We start from the raw sequence: 26203 nt of genomic DNA, 5'->3' as shown, positions 1-26203 counted from the left end.
AATACAGTCAATCTGTATCCCCTTTCTCCTATTCCTTCATTTATCTCCAAGTCTAGAGTGGCCCAGTGGGATAACAGGAAAAGTCCATTGTGTCACTACCATGTTGACGACATCAGCCACAACCAGTTCTGGGAGACAACTTGCTTGTTTAAGGAAAGAGAACAAGCCAGAAGACACTTAGAGAGGAGCAGTGGCAACAGAAGCAGAAGTGGCCTCGTGGCACAGTCCTGGGAGTCAGAGGAGTCAGAGGACCTGGATTCTAATACTTCCTCTGCCCCCTACCTGTTGTGTGACCTTGGGAAAGTCACTTACCTCCTCTAAACTTCAGTTCCCTCATCTTTAACAAAGGGATTCAATACTTTGGCCTCCCTCCTACTTACAATGTGGTCTTGTCTTGTCTCACGCTGTCGAGTCGTCTCCGACCCATAGCGATACCATGGACACATCTCTCCCAGAACGCCCCGCCTCCTTCTGCAATCATTCTGGTAGGGAATCCATAGAGTTTTCTTGGTAAAAATATGGAAGTGGTTTACCACTGCCTCCTTCTGCACAGTAGAGTCTCCGCCCTTGACTCTCTCCCATGCCGCTGCTGCCCTGCACAGGTGAGTTCTGACTTGGTGCAGATTGCCTGCCACTCTCTAGCCACTGCCCAAACTGGGAATAGCTAGGCCTCTGCTTGACTCTCCCACCCATAGTCAAGACTGGGTAGAGTACTGGAAACTCTCCAAGTGCAACCCTGAGAGGGTACAGTGTGGTACCTGATGATTTTGTATCTATCCCAGTTCTTAGTACAATGCTTGGCACACAGTTAAGACTTAACAAATAGCTGAGTTATTATTATTATTATCATTATTGTTTATTATTACTATTTTCAGACACCTTGGAGTTACCTCTCTTCACCCACTCTCCCTCACACCCCAATCTATTCCCCTCAACTTCATAGTCAATCAGCGGTCGGCAATGAGTACTTCCTGTGTTCACTGTACTAAGTGCTTGGGAAATTACAACAGAGGTAGTTGACGCATGCAACCCCTACCCTAAAAAAGTTTACACTCAAGTCGGGGCAGACAGACGTTAAAATAAATTACAGATAGGGGAAGCTCCTCTGGCACTAACCTACCCATGCCTCAATCTTGCCTGTCTCACCACCAACCCCGACCCACATCCTATCTCTGGCCTGGAATGCCCTCCCTCCCCAAATCTGCCAGACAATTACTCTCCTCTGCTTCAAAGCCTTACTGATGGCACATCTCCTCTAAGAGGCTTTCCCCAATCAATCAGTCGTATTTATTGAGCGCTTACTGTGTGCAGAGCACTGTACTAAGCGCTTGGGAAGTACAAGTTGGCAACATATAGAGACAGTCCCTACCCAACAGTGGGCTCACAGTCTAGAAGGGGGAGACAGAGAACAAAACCAAACATACTAACAAAATAAAATAAATAGAATAGATAGGTAAATAGAGTAATAAATATATACAAACATATATACATATATACAGGTGCTGTGGGGAAGGGAAGGAGGTAAGGCAGGGAGGATGAGAAGGGGGAGGAGGGGGAGAGGAAGGAGGGAGCTCAGTCTGGGAAGGCCTCCTGGAGGAGGTGAGCTCTCAGTAGGGCCTTGAAGGGGGGAAGAGAGCTAGCTTGGCGGATGTGCGGAGGGAGGGCATTCCAGGCCAGGGGGATGATGTGGGCCGGGGGTCGACGGTGGGAAAGGCGAGAACGAGGCACGGTGAGGAGATTAGCAGCAGAGGAGTGGAGGGTGCGGGCTGGGCTGTAGAAGGAGAGAAGGGAGGTGAGGTAGGAGGGGGCGAGGTGATGGACAGCCTTGAAGCCCAGGGTGAGGAGTTTCTGCCTGATGGATAGGTTGATTGGTAGCCACTGGAGATTTTTGAGGAGGAGAGTAACATGCCCAGAGCGTTTCTGGACAAAGACAATCCAGGCAGCAGCGTGGAATATGGATTGAAGCGGGGAGAGACAAAAGGATGGGAGATCAGAGAGGAGGCTGATACAGTAGTCCAGACAGGATAGTATGAGAGCTCGAACGGGCAGGGTAGTGGTTTGGATGAAGAGGAAAGGGCGGATCTTGGCGATGTTGCGGAGCTGAGACCGGCAGGTTTTGGTGACAGCTTGGATGTGACTAAGACTTAGTCCCTAGACTAAGTTCCACTTTTCCTCACCTCTCATTCCCTTCTGCATCATTCTGACTTGCTCCCTTTGCTCTTTCCCCCTCTCCATACCCCATGGCACTTCTGTATATATCCATAATTTTATTTATTTATATTGATGTCTGTTTACTTATATTGATGTCAATCTCCCCACCTGTAGACTGTGAGCTCCTTGTGGGTAGGGGTTGTCTCTATAGGGGCTGCATTGTACTTTCCCAAGCACTTAGTACAGTGCTTTATACACAATAAGTGCTCAATAAAAATGATCGAATGAATGAATATAAGGATATATACAGAAGTGCTGTGGGGATGGTGGTAGGGAGAGTATCAAAGTGCTTTAGGGATACAGACAAGCACATACGTGATGTAGAAGAGAGGAAGAATCAATCAATCATAATCAATCATATTTATTGAATTTTTACTGTGTGCATAGCACTCTACCAAGCATTTGGGATAGGATGATAGGGAAGCAGCAAAGGTCCAATGGAAACAGCACAGGCCTGGGTGTCTGAAAATTTGAGTTCTAATCCCAGGTCTGCCACTTGCCTGCTCTGTGACTTTGGTCAAATCACGTAACTTCTCTGTGCCTCAAATCCCTCATCTGCAAAATGGGATTCAATTCCTGTTCTCCCTCCTCCTTAAACTTTGAGCACCATGAGGGACCTGATTATCTTGTATCTATCCCAATGCTTAGGACACAACCTGACACATAGTAAGCCCTTAACAAACACCACAAGTGTCAGTACAATATAACAGAATTGGTAGACACGTTCCCTGGCTACAAGGAGTTTACAGCCTAGAGGGGGAGATAGACATTAATATAAACAAATAAATTACAGATGTGTACCTAAGTGCTGTGGGGCTGAGGACGGGGTGAATATCAAGTTCTTAAAGGGTACAAATCCAAGTGTAAGGGTGACACAGAAGGAAGAGGGAGTAGGGGAAATAAGGACTTAGGGAAGGCCTCTTGGAGGAGATGTGATTTTACTAAGTCTTTGAAGATGGGAAGAGTGGTGGTCTGTTGGACATGAAGGGGATGGAGCTCCCTGCCAAAGGCAGGAGGTGAGAGGGAGATTGGTGATGAATTAGAGAAGAATTAGGTACAATATGTAGGTTGGCATTAAAGGAAAGGAGTGAACATGCTGGATTATAGTAGGTAATCAGTGAGGTAAGATAGGCAGGGGTCAGTTGCTTGAGTGTTTTAAGCCAGGGTAAAGAGCTTCTGTTTAATGCAGAGATGGATGGACAATCAATGGAGGTTCTTGAGGTGTGGGAAAACATTGACTGAACTTTTTTTAGAAAAAAAGAGTGAAGTAGAGATTAGAGGGAGAGAGACAAGAGGCAGAGAGATCAGCAAAGAGGCTGATCCGGTGGTCAAGACAGGACAAAATAAGTGCTTGGATCATCATAGTAGCATTCTGGAAGGAGAGGAAAGCGTGGATTTTAATGGTGTTGTGAGGTAGAACCGACAGTATTTGGTGACACTTTGGATATATGGGTTGAATGAGAGAGAAGAGTCAACGATAATGCCAAGGTTACGGATGTTATCCTCCAGAAGGGGGTAAGGAGATGAGAGATGCGTCAGGGAAGATATTCAGGAGGAGATATGATTTCAACAGTTTAGAGGATGGAGACAATAGTGGTCTGTGGGACATGAACGGGGAAGGATTCCAGACAGGAAGGAGGGTGTCAACAAGGGTTCAATGGCAAAAGAAATGAGAACAAAGGCACAGTAAGTAGGTAAGGAAGTAGATAAGTAGTCCTCTCCCATTCCCCCTATCTGAAATTTCCTTCGATGTCTGTCTCCCCACCTTTGTGGGCTGAGAACATGTCTACCAACTCGACTGTAGTGTATTCTCCAAAATATTTAGTACAGTGCCCAGTGCACATTAAGCACTCAGTAAATATCATTGATTGAGAAGAGAGGGTTTAGGAGAGAAGCCGAGGAGTCCTATTTTAGACATGTTAAGTAATAGTGGCATCCATTAAGCACTTAAGTTTCTGTGCATGTGTGTGTGTGTGTGTGTGTGTGTGTGTGTGTGTGTTTCCTGTCTGAAAGAAGGAATGCTGAGTAGATACGTTGAATGCAGAATTTTCTGATTTTTTCAGGGTGTTTTCTGTCTAGACAATCCAATTATGTTTGTGGCCCACCTGGGAAAATGTACCTTCAGTTGTAGATAGAAGAGCAGCTAGTTGAAGGAATGAGAAGTCCATTGTTGGATAGGGACCATCTCTATAAGTTGTCGATTTGTACTTCCCAAGTGCTTAGTACAGTGCTCTGTACACAGTAAGCACTCAATATATACAATTGAATGAATGAATGAATGCTAAGCACTGTACTAAGCCCTGGGGTTGACAGAAAGCAAACCAGGTTGGACACAATCTCCATCCCACATGGGGCTCACAGTCTAAATCCCCATTTGACAGATGAGGTAACTGAGGCACAGAGAAGTGAAACAGCTTGCCTAAGGTCACACAGCAGAGAAGTGGAAGAAACAGGATTAGAACCCAGGTCTTTCTGATTTCCAGATCCTGGCTCTATCCCCGAGGCCATCTGAACATTGGTAAGACTAGACTGTGACTGTGAGCCCGTTTCTAGACTGTGAGCCCGTTGTTGGGTAGGGACCGTCTCTATATGTACTTCCCAAGCACTTAGTACAGTGCTCTGCACACAGTGAGCGCTCAATAAATACGACTGAACGAATGAATGAAAGAACACTGGAATCTGATCAGTTCTGTCTCTCTCTTACCCTTAGCATTTTCACTGACTTCAAAATTGGGACCTCTGAGGGGCAAACGTAGGTAGAATAGAGTCTGGTTCATCTGTATGAGAAAATGATGAATGGGAGGTGGTGACTGGCCCATTAATTATATTAGGCTTTGTGCATTGCATTGTGTCTCCTACATATCAGATCAAACATTCGCAAAAAAAAAAGTAAGAAATAGAAAATGAAAGAAGTGAGGAATCTCTGGAGAGTAAAGGATACCTTAGAAAATAATTTCTCTCAGAAAAGCATTTTCTCTCCAAGTGGGTAATTTTTATATTGTTAAGTGCAGAGACAGAAGAGCCTTTATAATTCAGTTTCACTCTTCTCGTGACAAGAACCACAGCCTGAAACGGTTTAATTCAGGAATGCAGTTACCATGTCGTGTACAGATATAAAAATGCCAAGATTTTCTTTAAAATTTAAGTTGGAGAGGGGATTTTATTCACGTACCTTTGTTTCAGAGCACTTTTGGAAAGTGCAAATATGAGGACAGTATTCTCCTCAGTACTGATACTGAAGAAACAAAAGGGTCAAAGGTTTAAATTGGGAGTTTTTCAAAAAGGACAATCAATTTCAATTCACTTGATGACAAAAAGCTTGAAAAATGTCAGCAGGCCTTTCACCTAATTGTTGTACATTTTTCCTTTGGTTTCAGTATGACAGTGATGGATACATTTTGCTGGATCAGACTTCCGTTATTCAGGAAGATGACTTCCCTCTAAAGAAAGAAAGTGGACATATAACATTTCCGGCCTTTAAAGGTTGCTTATCAATATTTTTGCAAAGCAGAAGGGGAATCAGTTTTATCCCTTACTAGCATATAGATGGAGCAATCAGAATACAAAATGGCACCCAATCTACAGCCTTTGGTCCCAGTCAACATTTACTCTTCATAGACTGAAAGGATCATGCGGACATATCCGCTCAATGAAGAATCAGCATGGCCTAGTGGGAGCCAGAGGAGTTGGGTTCTAATCCCAGCTTCAACACTTGGCTGCTGTGTGACCTTGGGAAAGTCACTTAGCTTCTCTGTGCCTCAGTTTCCTCATTTGCAGAATGGGGATTCAATACATGTTCTCCCTCCGATGTAGACTGTGATCCCTAAGTAGGATAGGGATTGAATCTGCCCTGATTGATTTGTATCTACCCTAGTGTTTAGAACAGTGCCACATAGTAGGTGTGTAACAAATACTCTTAAAAAAAAAAAAGAAGTAGCCAGATTCAGTGTTGCTCTTACAGAAGCAGCTGCCAGCGCGGTATATCCGATTTTGTCTGCCACATCAGCATGCACAAGATTGTCCCTCAGGATCTCGTAAACTTGCTCGAAGTCTCCTTCTGCAGCCTTGTCAATCATCAGCTCAGACGTTAGTTCTTTAGGACCCTGAGGTCCAAAATCAGTACGATTTCCACTTAGGATAGAATTAACATTAAAACTGGTATGGTCTTGCTTGCGTCTGATTAAAAAATAAAAAAGTCTTCCATTAATGAAATGATTTCAATGACCAGAGGTTTCATATGAAAAGCTATGCTAAAATATAGCACCACAAGTAAGCAGACCACAAAAGTAGCCTCCAGTTGGGTTAGCAAACACTAGTAAAAGTCTATAAACACTCCATGCCTCCCACTGGTTTAGGATATTCCTGCTGTCAGGGAACGTTCAACCAACTCAGCTTCACCATACCATATCATCCCACCCTAAATCCTGCATAATTTCCCAACCATCCTAATTCATTCATTGTCATATTTATTGAGCACTTACTATGTGCAGAGCACTGTACTAAGCACTTGGAAAGTACAATTTGGCAACAGAGACAGTCCCTACCCAACAACAGTCTCACAGACAATAAAACAAAACAATTAGACAGGTGTCAATACCATCAAAATAGATAAATAGAATTATAGATAAATACACTTCATTAATAGAGTAATAAATACGTACAAATATACACAAGTGCTGTGGGGAAGGGAAGGGGGCAGGGCAGAGGGAGGGAGTGGGGGCAATGGGGAGGGGAGGTGGAGCAGAAGATAAGGGGGGGCCTCAGTCTGGGAAGGCCTCCTGGAGGAGGTGAGCGCTCAGTAGGGCTTTGAAGGGAGGAAGAGAGCTAGTTTGGCGGATGTGTGGAGGGAGGGCATTCCAGGCCAGAGGTAGGTCGTGGGCCGGGGTTGACGGTGGGACAGGTGAGAACAAGGCCCGGTGAGGAGGGTAGCGGCAGAGGATTGGAGTGTGCAGGCTGGGCTGTAGAAGGTGAGAATGGAGGTGAGGTAGGAGGGGGTGAAGTGATGGAGAGCTTTGAACCCAATAGTGAGGAGTTTTTGCTTTATGCGAAGGTTGATAGGCAACCACTGGAGACTTTTGAGGAGGGGATTGATATGCCCAGAGCATTTCTGTACAAAGATAATCCAGGCAGCAGAGTGAAGTATAGACTGAAGCGGAAGAGACAGGAGGATGCCAACTCATGAACGAGCTCAGCATTCATCCACTTTAGCTCATTAATTTTACTTGCACCCTTCTACTAGAACATGAGACAATCTAGGCTTCCTGTTTCTTCAATAAGATTTTAGGTTATTTGAGGGTAGGGTCCACATGGATTATGTTGTAGATTCTCCAAGTGCATAGTATAGTGCTCTGCACTTGGCTAAGTGCTCAATAAATGCAATTAATACTGATATTCCAGAGGGATTCTTATTCTGCATAATGAAAAACAGGTTCAAAACATCCAAATAATGCTGGACATTTTGGAGAGCAGAGAGTCACTCTTTTATGGTATGTTGAGTGCTTACTATGTATCAGGCAATGTACTAAGCACCGGGATAGATACAAGACAATCGTGTTGAACACAGTCCCTGTTCCACATAGGGCTCACATTGTCAATCCCCATTTTACAGATGAGGTAATTGAGGCACTGGGGAGTTAAGTGACTTGTCCGAGATCACAAAGACACATGGTGGAACTAGGATTAGAACCCAGGACCGGGCTCCTTCCACTAGGTGACACTGCTCCTCTGAGTATGAAAGTCTTATTTCTGAACACTGCTTTTCTGCCTCTCCTGTTCCATTTGCCTCCTTGCGGGGCTCTTTTTAGTGGTGCCGCTTACCAGAATCTGGAGCCAAACAGCAGTTTTATCCGAACTCAGGTCCTTTCCACTAAGCATTTCAAGAGACAAGCAGAATCACTGCAGTCACACATGTTCTGTCTCCTGGTTTTTGTAATAATAATAATAATAATAGCATTTATTAAGCACTTACTACGTGCAAAGCACTGTTCTAAGCGCTGGGGAGGTTACAAGGTGATGAGGTTGTCCCACTGGGGGCTCACAGTCTTCACCCCCATTTTACAGATGATGGAACTGAGGCCCAGAGAAGTTAAGTGACTTGCCCAAAGTCACACAGCTGACAAGTGGCAGAGCCGGGATTCGAACCTATGACCTCTGACTCCAAAGCCCGTGCTCCTTCCACTGAGCCACTCTGCTTCTCTATGTAGTCTCTATGTAGTCTCCCCTTTCCAGCCTTCACTTCTGATCAGGAAATCAAGGGGGGAAACTCTAGGGTGGTGGGTGGAAAATGCTTTTAGCATATTTTTTTAATAATCCAAAGGAGAAATGGGTATTTTGTGCAGCATGAAAAAATAAGATTAAAAAGGTAGGCAATGCATATTAAAAAGATTTGTTACAACCAAAGTTGCACTGGCATTGGGCATGTTACTTCTCTTCTCAAAAATCTCCAGTGGCTGCCTGTCAACCTATGAATCAAGCAAAAACTCCTCACTCTCGGCTTCAAGTCTCTCCATCACCTCACCCCTCCTACCTCACCTCCCTTCTCTCCTTCTACAGCCCACCCCGCACCCTCTGCTCCTCTGCCACTAACCTCCTCACTGTACCTCATTCTGACCTGTTCCACCGTCGACCCCCGGCCCACGTCCTCCCCCTGGCCTGGAATGCCCTCCCTCCGCACATCCGCCAAGCTCGCTCTCTTCCTCCCTTCAAAGCCCTACTGAGAGCTCACCTCCTCCAGGAGGCCTTCCCAAACTGAGCCCCTTTCTTCCTCTCCTCCTCCCCATCCCGCCTGCCCTACCTCCTTCCCCTCCTCACAGCATTTGTATATATATTTGTACAGATTTATTACACTATTTTACTTGTACATATTTACTATTCTACTTATTTTGTTAATGATGTGCATATAGCTTAAATTCTATTTGTTCTGATGATTTTGACACCTGTCTACATGTTTTGTTTTGTTGCCTGTCTCCCCCTTCTAGACTGTGAGCCCGTTGTTGGGTAGGGACCATCTCTATATGTTGCTGACTTGTACTTCCCAAGCGCTTAGTACACTGCTCTCCACACAGCAAGCGCTCAATAAATAAGATTAAATGAATGAATGAATTGGTCATTGGACAAAGTAGCATGGTGTAGTGGAATAAATCACGGGCCTGGGAGTCAGAAGGTTATGGGTTCTAATCCTGGCTCTGCCACTTGTCTCCTGTGTGACCTTGGGCAAGTCACTTCACTTCTCTGTGACTCAGTTGCCTCGTCCTGTAAAATGGGGATCGAGAGTGTGAGTCTCATGTGAGAAAGGGACTGTGTCCAACCCAATTTGCTGGAATCCACCCCAGAGCTTAGTACAGTGCCTGACACATAGAAAGCACTTCATTCATTCATTCATTCATTCAATCGTATTTATTGAGTGCTTACTGTGTGCAGAGCACTGTACTAAGCGCTTGGGAAGTACAAGTTGGCAACATATAGAGATGGTCCCTACCCAACAGTGGGCTAAGCGTGGCTCAGTGGAAAGAGCGTGGGCTTTGGAATAAGAGGTCATGGGTTCAAATCCCAACCCCGCCAATTGTCAGTAGTGTGACTTTGGGCAAGTCACTAAACTTCTCTATACCTCAGTTACATCATCTGTAAAATGGGGATTGACTGTGAGCCCCCGTGGGACAACCTGATCACCTTGTAACCTCCCCAACGCTTAGAACAGTGCTTTGAACATAGTAAGCGCTTAATAACTGTCATCATTATTAAATACTATTATTATTATTATTTGCAAATGGAATTTTGAAACCCCCAGTTACAGGAACTGATTGCACAGGGAAGGAAACCTAGCTTCTAAAACTATGGCTGGAAGCAGTGTGGCTTAGTGGATAGACCAGGGGCCTCGGAGTCAGAAGGCCCTATATTCTAATTCCATCTCTGCCACTTGTCTGCTGTGTGACCTGCTCTGTGCCTCAGTTACCTCATCTGTAAAATGGGGATTAAGACTGTAAACCCTATGCAAGACAGGGACTGTGTCCAACCTGATTTACTGGTATCTACCCCACAATTTAATATAGTGCCTGGAACATAGTAAGCGCTTAACAAATACCATTAAAAAAACAAAACTGAGCAGGCAACAGAAGCATTGTGAACTAATGGAAAAAACAAAGGCCTGGGAGTAAGGAGACTCAATCAGTCAATAACCAATCAATCCACAAATTGCATTTATTGTGTGCAGAACATTAAACTAAGGGCCTGGGAGAGTACAATATAACAGAGTTGGTAGACACATTGCCCATGATGAGCTTACAGTCTACACTGAGAGACAGATATTAATATAAATAAATAGCAAATAGGTATATAAGGCCTGTGGGACTGAGGGTAGGGTGAATAGAGGGAGTAAGTCAGGGCAACACAGAAGGGTGAGGAAGATAAGGAAATGAGGGCATAATTAGGGAAGGCCTCTAGGATGAGATGTAAGCTCATTGTGGGTCCAGAATGTGTCTGTTTATTGTTGTATTGTACTCTCCCAAGTGCTTAGTACAGTGCTCTGCATACAGTAAGCACTCAGTAAATACAATTAAATATGTCCTCAATAAGGCTTTGAAGGTGGAGAGAATGATCATATGCCATTTATGAAGAGGGAGGGCACTCCAGGCCAGAGACGGGATGTATGTGAGAGGCCAGTGGTGAGATAGATGAGATTGAGATACAGTGAGTAGGTTGCCATTAGAGGGGCATAGTGTGTGGACTGCGTTGTATCAGGGAAGTAAGTTAGGAAGGGCAAGGTGATTGATTGCTTTAAAGTTGATTGTAAGGAGTTTCTGTTTGATGTAGAGGTGGATGGGCAACCACTGAAAATTCTTGATGACTGGGGAAACATTAATTGAAAGTTTCTGTAAAAAATGACCCAAGCAGCAGAGTGAAATACAGATTAAGGAGGCAGGGAGGTCAGCTAGAAGGCTGATGCATTAGTCAAAGCAGGATAGGACAAATGCTTGGATTAAGGTGGTAGCGGTCTGGGTGGAGTGGAAAGGGCAGATTTTGATGATGTGGTGAAGGTTGAACAGACAGGATTTTCTGATAGATGGAATATGTGGGTCAAAAGAGAGATTACTCGAGGATAATGCCAAGGTTATGGGTTTATGAGAGCTGGTGGTGCTGTCTAAAGTTATGGGAAAGTCATGGGGAGCTAAGGGTTTGGGTGGAAAGATAAGGAATTATGTTTTGGACTTTTGAGTTGTTAGGACATCCAAATAGAGATGTTCTGAAGGCAAGAGGAAATGTGAGATTTCAGAGAAGGCAGGAGAGATCAGGGCTGGATATATAGACTTGGGAATCATCCAAATATAGATAACCCCTCGCCCATGTCCTGTCCCTGGCCTGGGGTGCCCTCCCTCTTAATATCTGACAATTATTCTCCTCTCCTTCAAAGCCTTATTAAAGGCATGACTCCTCCAAGAGGCTTTCCCTGACTCAGCCATCATTTTCTCTTCTCCCATACACTTCTGCATCACCCTTGCACATGGATTTGCCCCCTTTATTCACCCCTCCCTCAGCTCCATAGCACTTATGTATAAATCCATATTTAATTTATTTACATTAATGTCTCTCTCCTCCTCTAGAATGTAAGTTCGTTGTGGCCAGGGAAGATGTCTACCAACTCTGTTATGCTGTAATAATAATAATAGTGATAATTGTGGTATTTAAGTGCTTACTATGTGCCAAGCACTGTACTAAGCACTGGGTGGATACAGGAAAATTGAGTTGAACATAGTCCCTGTCCCAAATGGGGCTCACAGTCTCAATCCCCATTATACAGATGAAGGAACTGTGGTCCTGAGAAGTGAAGTGACTTGCCTGAGGTCATACAGCAGACATATGGCGGAGCTGGGATTAGAACCCGTGGCTTTCTGACTCCCAGGACTAGGCTTTAACTTCTATTCCATGCACTCTCCCAAGCACTTAGTACAGTGTTCTGCACACTGTAAATGCTCAATAAATAAGATAGATTGATTGAGATGCTAGTTGAAGCCTTGGGAGTGAATGAAGCGCTCAATAAATATGATTGAATGAATGAATGAATGAATTCTCCAAGGAAGTGGGTGTAGATGGAAAATAGGAGATCCAAAACTGACCAGAGTGACGACACCCACAGTTAGGGGATGGGAGGCAGAGGAGGAGCCCGAGTTCTATCCTGACCACTTACCACTGTGAGACGTTGGGCAAGTCAATTAATGCCTCAATTTTTCTCATGTGTAAAACAAAGACCTGTTCTCCCTCTTCCCTTAGAATGCAAGACTGTATTCCATCTGTTTATGTTGTACTAATCTAGAATTTAGTACAGTGCTTGGCACATAGTAAACATTTAACAAATACCACAAAAAATATAACCACAATGGCTACTGCGTGGCTCCGTGGAAAGAGCACGGGCTTTGGAGTCAGAGGTCGTGGGTTCAAATCCCAGCTCCGCCACTTGTCAGCTGTGTGACTTTGGGCAAGTCACTTAACTTCTCTGTGCCTCAGTTACCTCATCTGTAAAATGGGGATTAAGACAGTGAGCCCCCCCGTGGGACAACCTGATCACCTTGTAATCTCCCCAAGGCTTAGAACAGTGCTTTGCACATAGTAAGCACTTAATAAATGCTATCATTATTATTACTATTATTATTGTTATTACTATTATTATTATTATTATTATCATTAATATGGGGACACCAGACCTCTCTCGGGCACTTGTTGCCCAATAGTCCCAGCCCAGATAGCCAAAAAGTTCTTCCTTAGTTCACCCGAAATTCATCCTGCTCTGGTTCTAGTCCATCAGTGGTTACCTGAATTTGTAAATGTGTTTCTGCATTTTAACCATTAAGGGAGTCCCGTTAATAAGACGTGCCTCTTCTTCCTCCTCATAGGTGTCATTTTCATTCACAAAAAACTGGGAATCCAAATCCTTGCGGAAAGAATAAGTCATGGGAAGATTGTCGTTGTCAGTTGAATAGAAGCTAATTTCCTTAGGGAAGGTGAAATTGTCATCCAAAAGAAGCTGTTTATAATTGTACCAAAAAGGGTCCTTCTCTTCATTCAGCTCCCACATTCTAAATTCCTTTTCAGAAAGGGTGACTTTGATGGAATCATCTTCAAGAAAGTCAGTGTATTCGGGATAATCCAAAATAGAAAAGTGGTCAGGTATTTCAGTACATAATTTAATTAGGTGATTTCCTAACCACAAGCCGACGTCTTCACGGTCATCAGGATAGGTCTCAACTCCTGGTCCAAAACGTTCATCAGCCATATAGAGACCCTTTAAAATAGGAAAGTGATTACTGGAATCAGAAGTAAAAACATCATATCAGAGAAGTCAAGCTGATTGCGTAAGCCTGATTCATTTTTAAAATGTTAAAAGCACAACTAAATGAAAATGACCTCAGTGTGACCACCAGTAATGACCAATTACTAAAAGGCAAATGGCTACCCTCCACAACTTTGTTCACTGCATCTCATTATAGCAAATATTGTTAGTACTATAATTTAAGCCACTAGTTCAATCAATAGCCTCACAGGTGAGATGGGGGAGGGAGGTCCAGGCAGAAGGAAGGGTTTTGGCCAGAGGTCAGCATCAAGAGGCAAGCATCAAGAGGCAAGAATATGGTATAGTGAGAAGGCTGACATAAAAAGAGCTTACTGTGGAGTTCAATGGGAGAGGAGAGAGGATATGTAGGGAGGGGCAGAGTTGAATGAGTGCCTGAAAGCCAATGGTCAGATGTCTCTGCTTGATGTGGAACAGGATGGACAACTCCTGGAGATTTCTGACACACACAAATGAGGCAAAGTGAGCTGGGCAGCAGAGAAGATGGGGGCAGAGTTGGGGCCAGGAGGTCTGCAAGCAATAGTCGAGCCAGGATATGAAAAATGCTTGCCCCCACATGGTGCAGTTTAGGTGGACGGGAAGCAGCAAATTCTGGAAATGTTGTGAAGAACTGATTAAGTGATAGACTGAAAGGGGATACTGTTTTAGATTTCAAAGGGAACACTCTCAAAGAGCAGTTTTCTCTTTTACTTGGAAATTGTATATGATGCTTTTAAATGTTTCAAAATAGTATTGAAAAGCTGGAGAGTCACCAGGTCTCTTGTTAACCCATTCCAGTGTCTTGAAGTGCCAGCTTAATGAGGTATTTGCTTGCATGAATGTACTCTGACTATGGCAAAACTTGGCAAAGAAAATACAAGATTTGTTAATCTGCTTTCATTTACAAATCATTTGACTGGGGAAATAAAGTATGCCACACTCTGTTTAAAGTTCTGATTAAGCCCTTCTGATACAAAAAAATTAAAAACCTCATTTTTTTTAGAAGTCAACAAATCAGGATATGTTCCTACCATAGCCAACCCTCATCTCCCCTCTCCCCATGCTCACCGAAAAAAAATAATAATAACTAAACAAAAAACAATTCTCTGTTGAAAACATTTCAGGTTCTAGTAGAGGTTTCTGACAAAGTTTCAAAATCTTTGAAAAGAACGCTCCTTCTAACTTGAATAAAAGTACTCGGGGAACTTTTCTGTCCTATGGAAGATGCTATCACACCCCTGATACATGGTATTGTGTGTCTCTTGAAGCTATATCCATTCGATATGTGCCATGTTTCAAACAATGGGGTCCCAGATATGACTGAGAAGACACAGTCACTAAATCAGGCATAATAATAATAATAATTATAGCTTTTGTTAAGAATTTACTATGTGTCGAGCACTGTTCTAAGCTCTGGGGTAGATACAAGTCAATCAGGTTGGACGCAGTCCCTGTGTCACATGGGGCTCACACTCTTAATCCCCATTTTATGGATGAGGAAACTGAGGTCCAGAGAAGTTAAATGATTTGCCCAAGATCACACAGCAGACATAAAGTGGAACTAGGGTTAGAACCCAGGTCCTTCTGATTCCCAGGCCTGTGCTCTATCCACTATGCCACACTGCTTATTCGTTTAACATTAATATGTAAATGAGGCTAAGACTTTGCACTGCAGATTAACGGCTTTCCAGCTTCTCCACTCGTAATGAAATTCTCTTGTAGCCACTTCATTAGGCAAACCTTTAATAGTTAAATCCCATGGGCCTGAGAGTAATGGCATCCTGCCTGTCTCATAGAACGAGTGGATTGCCCGCTGTTGGGTAGGGACCGTCTCTATATGTTGCCAATTTATACTTCCCAAGCACTTAGTACAGTGCTCTGCACACAGTAAGCACTCAATAAATACGATTGAATGAATGAATTGCATGGACTGGTACAGCATTCTTTATCAAAAGATCTCTAACTACTTAGCAATAATGTACTAATCCAAACAACCCTGAAGAATAGAATAATCTGCTAATATTCCATTTTATTTTACAAATATAGAAATTGAGTTACGAAGAGATTAAGTGAGTTCTCTTAAGTTTTAAGAGTAAACTGTGAGAAGTGGGATTTGATTCAAGCCTCCTGAATTTTGTTCAAAGCTTTGTCAATTCCCCAAAAATGTTTAGGTTTACCAAACTTGCATTGGCCCTCCACTCCGGAAGCTCCAGTGATTGCCAATCCACCTCCACATCAAACAAAAACTCAACATTGACTTTAAAGCAGTCAATCACCTTGCCCCTTCCTACCTCACCTCACTAGTCCCTACTACAACCCAGATGACACATTTTGCTCCTCTCACCCTAACCTTCTCACTGTGCCTTCATCTCATCCATTTTGCCACCAACCCCTCACCCACATCCTTCCTCTGGCCTGGAGCACCCTCCCTCCTCAAATCCAACAGACAATTACTCTCATCTGCTTCAGAGCCTTGCCAAAGGCGCATCTCTTCCAAGAGGCCTTCCTTGATAAAGCCCTCCTTTCTTCTTCTCTTCCCACTCCATTCTGCATCATTCTGACTTCTTCCCTTCATTCATTCCCCCTCCCAGCTCCAAAGCACTTATGTAAACAACAGTAATTTATTTATTTGCACTGATGTCTGTTTCTTCCCCTCTAGACTGTAAGCTCATTGTGGGCAGGGAATGTATCTGTTGTTGTGTTGTACTTTAGCAAGTGCTTAGTACAGTACTCTGCACATAGTAAGTACTCAATAAATATGAGTGGTTAAGCACTTACTATATACCAAGCATTGGGGCAGATACAAGTTAACCAGATCAGACAAAGTCCCTGTCCCATATAGGTGCTCACAGTCTAAGTAGGAGGGAGAACATGTTTCGAATCCACATTTTGCAATTGAGGAAACCTAGGCACAGAGAAGTTAAGTGACTTGCCCAAGGTGATACAGCAAGCAAGTGGTGGACCTGGAATTAGAACCCAGGTCCTCATTTTTTCCACTAGACCACACTGCTTTTCTAAGGACGGGACTGAAGGCAGTGTGGTTCTCCATCTATGGTGGAGAAAGCAAACATATCCCAGAACGCTTCACGACTTTTAGGAAATCTAGGCAAACCAGGCTCTTTTTAACTCCTGAGGCTCATAGCTATATCCTTTCCTTTCCCACAATTCCCACACCAACTTTCAACCACACTTGATTGGAGCACATCACTTACATCGCTACCTAGCTGTCCGACATATCCCTTTCCAAAACAAAAGCTTTAGAGTAAAAGAGTCCTTGCTCTTGGAACTAGCCTTACCACATGGTAAAGAACCTCTTTATCTTCTGGTCAACCCTTGAGGATAAAATTAATCAAGCAATAAGAGGTTGGCCTTTTGCCTTTCTGGTTCATTGCTGAGTTTGTTTCTCTTGCCCCACAAATTTAAGTCCTCAACCTCACCCTTTCTACTCAACTCCCTTATCCCCTCCATCGATCTATTACTTGCTCCACAAATATGATGTATTGATTGATTACCACCAACCTGCAAAACTGGATCACCTCCATAGTACACTTCATCCACCCTTGTGCTCCTGCTGAAGAGCACTGCAGAGGAAATCTAGATACCAGGCCAATCTCAAATTCAACCTCATCTTCCCTTCCTGACCTCCATCTGCCGGGTTCATTTTTCTAAAAAAGTTCAGTCAATGCCTCTCCACTCCTTAAGAACCTCCAGAGATTGCCCATCTACCTCCATATCAAACAGATATTTCTTTTCAGTTTCAGAACACATAAACAATCCTCTCCCACCTACCTTACCTCACTGGTTTTCTAATGCAACTCACCCCACATATTTCGCTCCTTTAACACCAACCTATTTACTGTACCTCAAGTTCATCTCTCTCACTGCTGATCCCTTGGCCACATTCTCCCTCTGGCCTGGAACTCCATCCCCCTTCATAGACAGACCACCACTCTTCCCACCTTCAAAGCCCTACTAGATCACATCTGCTCCAAGAGGCTTTCCCCCACTAAGTCCTCATTTCCCTTATGCCCTCTTCCTTCTGCATCTTGGTTCTTTAAATTCTGGATATTCACCCCACCTTCAATGCCACAGCACTTATGTACATAACCATAATTCATTTTAATGTATGCAACCATAATTTATGTTAGTGTGTTTTCCCCTCTAGGCTGTAAGCTCCTTGTGAGCAGGGAACATTTTTACCATTCATTCATTCATTCTTTCATTCATTCATTCGTTCTTTCATTCATTCATTCAATCGTATTTATTGAGCGCTTACTGTGTGCAGAGCACTGTACTAAGCGCTTGGGAAGTACAAGTTGGCAACATATAGAGACAGTCCCTACCCAACAATGGGCTCACAGTCTAGAAGGGGGGAGACAGACAACAAAACAAAACATATTAACAAAATAAAATAAATAGAATAGTAAATATGTACAAGTAAAATAAATAGAGTAATAAATCTGTACAAACATATATACAGGTGCTGTGGGGAGGGGAAGGAGGTAGGGTGGGGGAATGGGGAATAGCAGAGGAAAAGGGGGGTCAGTCTGGGAAGGCCTCCTGGAGGAGGTGAGCTCTCAGTAGGGCTTTGAAGGGAGGAAGAGAACTAGCTTGGCAGATGTGCGGAGGGAGGGCATTCCAGGCCAGGTGGAGGACGTGGGCCGGGGGTCGACGGCGGGACAGGCGAGAAGGAGGCACAGTGAGGAGGTTGGCAGCAGAGGAGCAGAGGGTGCAGGCTGGGAAATCCCAGCAGTTATAAGTTATAAGTTAAAGTTCTCCCCCTTTTAGACTGTGAGCCCACTGTTGGGTAGGGACTGTCTCTATATGTTGCCAATTTGTACTTCCCAAGCGCTTAGTACAGTGCTCTGCACATAGTAAGCGCTCAATAAATACGATTGATGATGATGATGATGATGATGATGATGGGCTGTAGCAGGAAAGAAGGGAGGTGAGGTAGGAAGGGGCAAGGTGATGGACAGCCTTGAAGCTGAGAGTGAGGAGTTTTTGCCTGATGCGTAGTTTGACTGGCAGCCACTGGAGATTTTTGAGGAGGGAAGTAACATGCCCAGAGCAATTTTGCACAGAGATGATCCGGGCAGCAGTGTGAAGTATAGACTGAAGTGGGGAGAGACAGGAGGATGGGAGATCAGAGAGGAGGCTGATGCAGTAATCCAGCCGGGATATAATAATAATAATTATGGTATTTGTTAAGCTCTTACTGCGTGCCAAGCACTTTTCTAAGCACTGGGGTAAATACAAGGAAATCAAGTTGTTGCATGAGGATCTCACAGTCTTAATTCCCATTTTGCAGTTGAGGTGACTGAGGCACAGAGAAGTTAAGCATCTAGCTCAAAGCCACAAAGCAGATAAGTGGCGGAGCCAGGATTAGAGGATTAGAATTAGAGGAGCCATGTCCTCTGGCTCCTAAGCCTGTGCTCTTTCCACTAAGCCACGTTGATTCTATTGTCTCCCAAGTGTTTATTTCAGTGCTCTTCACACCATAAGGACTCAATAAAAACCCACTCTTTGATCTTCAGCCGCTCACTCTCCAATGGCTTATTCCCCAATGCTTTTCAATATGCCCACGTATCCCTTATCCTAATAAAACCCTCCCTTCACCCCACAGCACACTCCAGTTATCACCCCATCTACCTCCTACCATTCCTTTCCAGACTACCTGACAGAGTTGCTGACACCTGCTGTCATCACTTCCTTTCCTTCAACTCTCTCCTTGATCCCCCTGCAATCTGGCTCCCTGGTGATCATAGCGAGAGCAGTTGCCAGTGATCTCCTTCTCACCAAATATAATGGCTTCTACTCAATCCTAAACCCCCTCAACCTTTCAGCTGCCTTCAATACTGTCAACCACCCCTTTCTCCTGGAAACACTATCTAACATTGGCTTCACTGACAGTGTCCTCTCCTGTTTCTCCTCCTATCTTTCTGTCACTCCTCTGTTTCCTACCCCCTAACTGTGGGAGTCCCTCGAGACTGTTATGGGTCCCCCATCTACTTTCCAATTACACCCACTCCTTTGAAGAACCCATTCGCTCCCACAGCTTCAACTATCATTTGTACATGAATGATTCCCAAATATACCTCTCCAGTCCTGACTCCTCTCCCTCTCTATGCTCTTGTATTTCCTCCTGCCTTCAGTGCATCTCCACTTCAATGGCCCAACACCTCAAACTTAACAGGTCCAAAACAGAACTACTCATTTTCCCAGCCAACCCCTTCCTCCCTCGACTTTCTGATCACTGCAGATCTCTTTGGACCATCATCCTCCCTGACTCAGAAGTCTGTAACCTTGGCATCATCCTCAATTTATCTCTCTCATTCAACACAGACATTCAATTTATCATGAAATCAGTCTACCATCACATTTCTAGACTACCCCCTTCTTCACCATCTAAACTGTTACCATGCTGGTCCAAACACTTAGTGTACCTTGCCTTGACTACTGCATCAGCCTCCTTGCTGAACTCCCTGCCTCCAGTATCTCCCCACTTTAGTCAGGGGACTAACGGACACTTTCATTCTACTGACAGAATTATTTTTCTGAAAAATGGCCCAGTCCCCAATATCCCCACTACTCAAAAATTTCCACTGAATGCCCATCCATTTATGTATGAAACAAAAACTCCTTACAATTGGCATTCTACCAGCTCCCTCCTCCTACCTAACCTCACTATTCTACTGTCCGACAATGGGCCCACAGTCTAGAAGCACATATATGTGTGTGTATATGTATATACATGTTCATTCATTAATTGATTCAATCATACTTATTGAGTGCTTACTGTGTGCAGAGCACTGTACTGAGTGCTTGGGAAGTACAAGTTGGCAACATATAGAGATGGTCCCTACCCAACAACGAGCTCACAGTCTAGAAGTGGGAGACAGACAACAAAACAAAACATGTAGACAGCTGTCAAATAGAATTAAAGCTATATGCACATCATTAACAAAATAAATAGAATAGTAAATATGTACAAGTAAAATAAATAGAGTAATAAATCTGTGCAAACATATATACAGGTGCAGTGGGGAGGGGAAGGAGGTAGTGCAGAGGCGATGGGGAGGAGGAAAGGAAATGGGGGCTCAGTCTGGGAAGGCCTCCTGGAGGAGGAGAACTCTCAGTAGGGCTTTGAAGGGAGGAAGAGAGCTAGCTTGGCGGATGTGGAGAGGGAGGGCATTCCAGGCCAGGGGAAGGATGTGGGCCGGGGGTCGATGGTGGGACAGGCAAGAACGAGGTACAGTGAGGAGGTTAGTGGCAAAGGAGCAGAGGGTGCGGGCTGGGCTGGAGAAGGAGAGAAGGGAGGTGAGGTAGGAGGGGGCGAGGTGATGGACAGCCTTGAAGCCGAGAGTGAGGAGTTTTTGCTTGATGAGTAGGTTGACTGGTAGCCACTGGAGATTTTTGAGGAGGGGAGTAACATGCCCAGAGCATTTCTGAACAAAGATGATCCAGGCAGCAGCGTGAAGTATAGACTGAAGTGGGGAGAGACAGGAGGATGTATTCATCCAGTCGTATTTATTGAGTACTTACTGTGTGCAGAGCACTGTACTAAGCGCTTGGGAAGTACAAGTTGGCAACATATAGAGACAGTCCCTACCCAACAGTGGGCTTACAGTCTAGAAGGGGGAGACAGAGAACAAAACAAAACATACTAACAAAATAAAATAAATAGAATAAATACGTACAAATAAAATAGAGTAATAAATACGTACAAACATATATACAGGTGCTGTGGGGAGGGGAAGGAGGTAAGGCAGGGGGATGGGGAGGGGGAGGAGGGGGAGAGTGGAGAGGGGGATCAGTCTGGGAAGGCCTCCTGGAGGAGGTGAGCTCTCAGTAGGGCCTTGAAGGGAGGAAGAGAGCTAGCTTGGTGGATGTGCGGAGGGAGGGCATTCCAGGCCAGGGGGATGACGTGGGCCGGGGGTCGACGGTGGGACAGGCGAGAACAAGGCACGGTGAGGAGATTAGCGGCAGAGGAGCGGAGGGTGCAGGCTGGGCTGTAGAAGGAGAGAAGGGAGGTGAGGTAGGAGGGGGCGAGGTGATGGACAGCCTTGAAGCCCAGGGTGAGGAGTTTCTGCCTGATGATGCATAGGTTGATTGGTAGCCACCGGAGATTTTTGAGGAGGGGAGTAACATGCCCAGAGCATGTTCTGAACAAAGACAATCTGGGCAGCAGCTTGAAGTATGGATTGAAGTGGGGAGAGACAAGAGGATGGGAGATTGGAGAGGAGGCTGATACAGTAGTCCAGACGGGATAGGATGAGAGCTTGAACAAGCAGGGTAGCAGTTTGGATGGAGAGGAAAGGGCGGATTTTGGCAATGTTGCGGAGGTGAGACCGGCAGGTTTTGGTGACGGCTTGGATGTGAGGGGTGAATGAGAGAGCAGAGTCGAGGATGACACCAAGGTTGCGGGCTTGTGAGACGGGAAGGATGGTAGTGCCGTCAACAGTGATGGGAAAGTCAGGGAGAGGGCAGGGTTTGGGAGGGAAGACAAGGAGTTCAGTCTTGGACATGTTGAGTTTTAGGTGGCGGGCAGACATCCAGATGGAGATGTCCTGAAGGCAGGAGGAGATGCGAGCCTCGAGGGAGGGGGAGAGAGCAGGGGCAGAGATGTAGATTTGGGTGTCATCAGTGTAGAGATGATAGTTGAAGCCGTGGGAGTGAATGAGGTCACCAAGGGAGTGAGTGTAGATCGGGAACAGAAGGGGACCCAGAACTGAACCTTGAGGAACCCCTACAGTAAGGGGATTTCTATTCTGAATACATACTAATGTATATACTAATACTCTCCTAGTATTTTGTCATGTTTCCTACCTGTAATTGATTTTAATATCAGTCACTCCCACATTATAAACTCCTGAAGGCAGGGATTGTTTCTACCAACTCTATTGGATTGTACCCTCCCAAGCATTTAGTAGAGTGCTCTGCACACAGTAAATGCTCAATAAACACTACTGATCAACGATGTTCCTCATTTTGCTTATTTCAGTACGAAAGTTACAGTCTCAGAAACCTGAACCTAAGACTACTTTAACCCGTGGACATTATCTCTCTATAATTTCCATAAGCTGTCTTCTCTGAGAAGCAGTGAAATCTAAAGTGACCTTAAAATTGCTCAATGTAGATCCTATATTCTTTACAAATTAAACTCCTTCATTAAAAACAAAAACAAAAAACCCCTCTGACATTCAAGAAAACGACTCTATGTGAATTTATTCGTAGAAGTCCTAAAATTGCTGTAAACATTATCTGGGACAACTATTATAAAACCTTAAATATTCAGAAAATAGGCTCATTTTCTTCAGGATGCCCAGTGGTAAGTACAATCATTATTTTTATGTCCATAACAAGATATTCAATTAGTGATTTTTGTCCTTAAAAATACTTTTTATGGGAAAACAGAATTAGAAAAAGAAACCACTGCCCACGCTGAGCTTGCTATATATTCACTCCATGAATAGAAAAGCTGAATAAAACTAAAAATCAGTCGTATTTAAATTACATTCCCTGCAAAGAGGGTATGGGTAAAGGTAATGTAATTTCTGAAGGGATGGTCGGCCAAATGTAAACACTTTAAAAATACTTAGGTACTTATCTTGAGGTAGTCAAAAACTTAATAAGGGACCAAATGCTTTGTCTCATTTTGATTTGAAAAACATTCCACTAATATGTGTTAATGCTACTTACCTTAAATATTTTATTGGTAAAATTCATGGTGCCGTACCCTTCTATATGGCTAAGATAAAATGTACCAGTAAAACTGGAGCCATTGGGCCATGAGTAAGTCCCAAAACCATGGCGATGATCCTTATAAAACTCCCCTTCATATGTCTAGAAGGAAGAGAAAACCATTAATGATACACAGTACAGAGGAAATTTTTCTCCATACTTCCTCAATACAAACTGGAAGTATTTTCTCCAAATCATGAGTTGGAGTCTTCCCAGACTATCACAACATGGCATTCCTAAATGAAATGTAAGATTGTGATTTAAATTTTTTAATGGCATTTGTTAAGCACTTACTATGTGCCAGGCACTGTACTAAGCACTAGGTGTAGCTACCCTAATGCTTAGTTTGTTGCCTGGAACATAGTAAGCACTTAACAAATACCATGATTATTATTACAAGCTAATCAGTTTGGTTACAGTTCCTGTCTCACAAGGGGATCAAAGTCTTAACCCCCATTTTTTACAGATGAGGAACTGAGGTACAGAGAAGTGAAGTGACTTACCCAAGGTCACACACAGCACTCCCAAGCCCATGCTCTATCCACTAGGCCACGCTGCTTCTCTAAAATTAAAATTATCAGAAAAATCGCTCTTCTCATGTCCTAGAGTCCAAAGTTGAAATCTAAATGCTGGACTAGTTCTGAAACTGAGTAAACTTCCACAGATTTAGTAGGGATACCAGTGTTTCAAGCCAGACAAGGTGAATAACATAATGACATCCTACGGAACATTTTCAAGCCCACCCAAACCAGAATGCTTTTTCTGAGTGTGTGTTTTGAGGGATGGGGTGCATGGGGAGAACGGCACACTTCATCCCTCCTCCAACTTGCTCCAGAGCCTTTGCCATTTCCTCCCAGGTTCCTGTTAAGGTACCACTTCCAAGTCATGGAACTCAGCAACAGGAGCTGAACTAGAGGGAGGTTAGGAATTTAGAAATACCAGATGTGAAATTTGTCTGATGCCATATTCATACGAGGCAGGGGATAGACCAGATGGAAACCAAATGGCCATGCTGCATATAATTCCAAGGGGTCACAGAGATACAATGATCCTCTGGCAATCAACTGGGCACTGACATTTTTGGTAAGGGTAAAGGTTTGAGCGTACTGTTCTTTCTCTGCTCAAAATGAAGTTGGCACCCTTGGAATGCAAGACAATTCACTGGAGAAATATGTGTCCAAAACAAATATGTATTATCTTAATGAAAAAAAATAATTTATACAGTTCAAAAGCTTTGCATTAACAAAAAGATTTGAAACACAAACTTTTTTCCAAAATAAGGAAGATGCTTTAACCACTCAACTGTACTTTCTAGCTATGATTCAGGGAAAATTAAAGGTGCTAAATTAGCAACCACAAGGCTCAGCTAGTGTTCCCCAGATGAACTGGGAATGTACTGAAGATAACTACAGGTGAATAACAAAATCGAATACAAAGTGTGCTCCAAGAACTCAGGAGTAGCTGTACATTTCATGAAAGCCTTAACTTAATGATGCATGCTATATTTTACTTCAAACGTTTTTGTTGAAGGCAGAACTTTTAAGAGATGAATGCCAATAAATTATGAAATATAATGACTCATCTATCTCATTTTTATAGCAGATACTTGGTTAATCTTTAATCAGTATGATAAAAGTGGCAGATATTCAGAACACTAAAACAAGTTGGGTGCATTTGGAATGAGTTCCACCACAGATTTTAATGTTAATCTGTAGCAACATAAATTTTTGAGGAGCATGGGCTCAGTGGTTTGCTGAGTTCTAAGCAAAATGCCACCCAAACCTTGAAATCTCTGACAAGTTTTATAACTGAAGCCTCCCAAGTCATTTTGGATAACCGATATCCCTGAGTTTATGACCTGTACCTCTCTCCCATCGGTCCCTCCCTCAAATACTTCCCTGGCTTGGAATTCCCTCCCTCTCCAAATCCATTCAAGGCCTTCCTAGAATCTCACCTCTTCTAGTAAGCCTTCTGTCCTTAGGTTTCCAGAACACTAATCAATCAATGACATTAACTGAACACTTACTGTGTGCAGCAAAGCACCGTACCAGGTTCTTGGGAGAGTACAATATAACAGAGGTGGTAGAGGCCTTCCTGTCTCACAGTGACCTTACAGGCCAGAGACCCCTTGGCATATAAAATCCATCAGCCTATTCTGGCATGTATGAACTTCTCAATATGCATATTTATCTGTTTAGTCAATTATTTATTTTGACCATCATCATCATCATCATCATCAATCGCATTTATTGAGTGCTTACTATGCGCAGAGCACTGTACTAAGCGCTTGGGAAGTACAAATTGGCAACATATAGAGACAGTCCCTACCCAACAGTGGGCTCACAGTCTAAAAGGGGGAGACAGAGAACAAAACCAAACATACTAACAAAATAAAATAAATAGGCTAGATATGTACAAGTAAAATAAATAAATAAATAAATAGAGTAATAAATATGTACAAACATATATACATATATACAGGTGCTGTGGGGAAGGGAAGGAGGTAAGATGGGGGGATGGAGAGGGGGATGAGGGGGAGAGGAAGGAAGGGGCTCAGTCTGGGAAGGCCTCCTGGAGGAGGTGAGCTCTCAGCAGGGCCTTGAAGGGAGGAAGAGAGCTAGCTTGGCGGATGGGCAGAGGGAGGGCATTCCAGGCCCGGGGGATGACGTGGGCCGGGGGTCGCTGGTGGGACAGGCGAGAACAAGGTACGGTGAGGAGATTAGCGGCGGAGGAGCGGAGGGTGCGGGCTGGGCTGTAGAAGGAGAGAAGGGAGGTAAGGTAGGAGGGGGTGAGGTGATGGACAGCCTTGAAGCCCAGGGTGAGGAGTTTCTGCCTCATTGTAAATATTTTTAGGAATATTTCCTCTGTTACAGTGTAAGGTCTCTGTGGGTAGGAAACATGTCATGATTTATTTTGTAAAGATGATGGTAA

The 26203-nt window shown here is 43.9% G+C and overlaps 1 protein-coding gene across 1 annotated transcript in view; it reads right to left on the bottom strand.

The window, feature by feature from the left end:
- Positions 1–26203, bottom strand: part of ANKMY1 (ankyrin repeat and MYND domain containing 1) — a 166325-nt gene that overhangs the window by 123798 nt on the left and 16324 nt on the right. The window contains exons 3-4 of the mRNA XM_038747277.1: positions 13014–13483; positions 6171–6387 (exon numbers count right to left, since the gene is read on the bottom strand). Of these exons, the coding sequence (XP_038603205.1) occupies positions 6171–6387; positions 13014–13483 (687 nt within the window). The remainder of the gene's footprint in view (positions 1–6170; positions 6388–13013; positions 13484–26203) is intronic.

Source organism: Tachyglossus aculeatus, chromosome 1 (genome assembly GCF_015852505.1).
Source record: "Tachyglossus aculeatus isolate mTacAcu1 chromosome 1, mTacAcu1.pri, whole genome shotgun sequence".
Classification (NCBI taxonomy): Eukaryota; Metazoa; Chordata; class Mammalia; order Monotremata; family Tachyglossidae; genus Tachyglossus; species Tachyglossus aculeatus.
The sequence above is the reverse complement of the archived record's forward strand: the minus strand, read 5'-3'. Positions and strand labels throughout refer to the sequence as shown.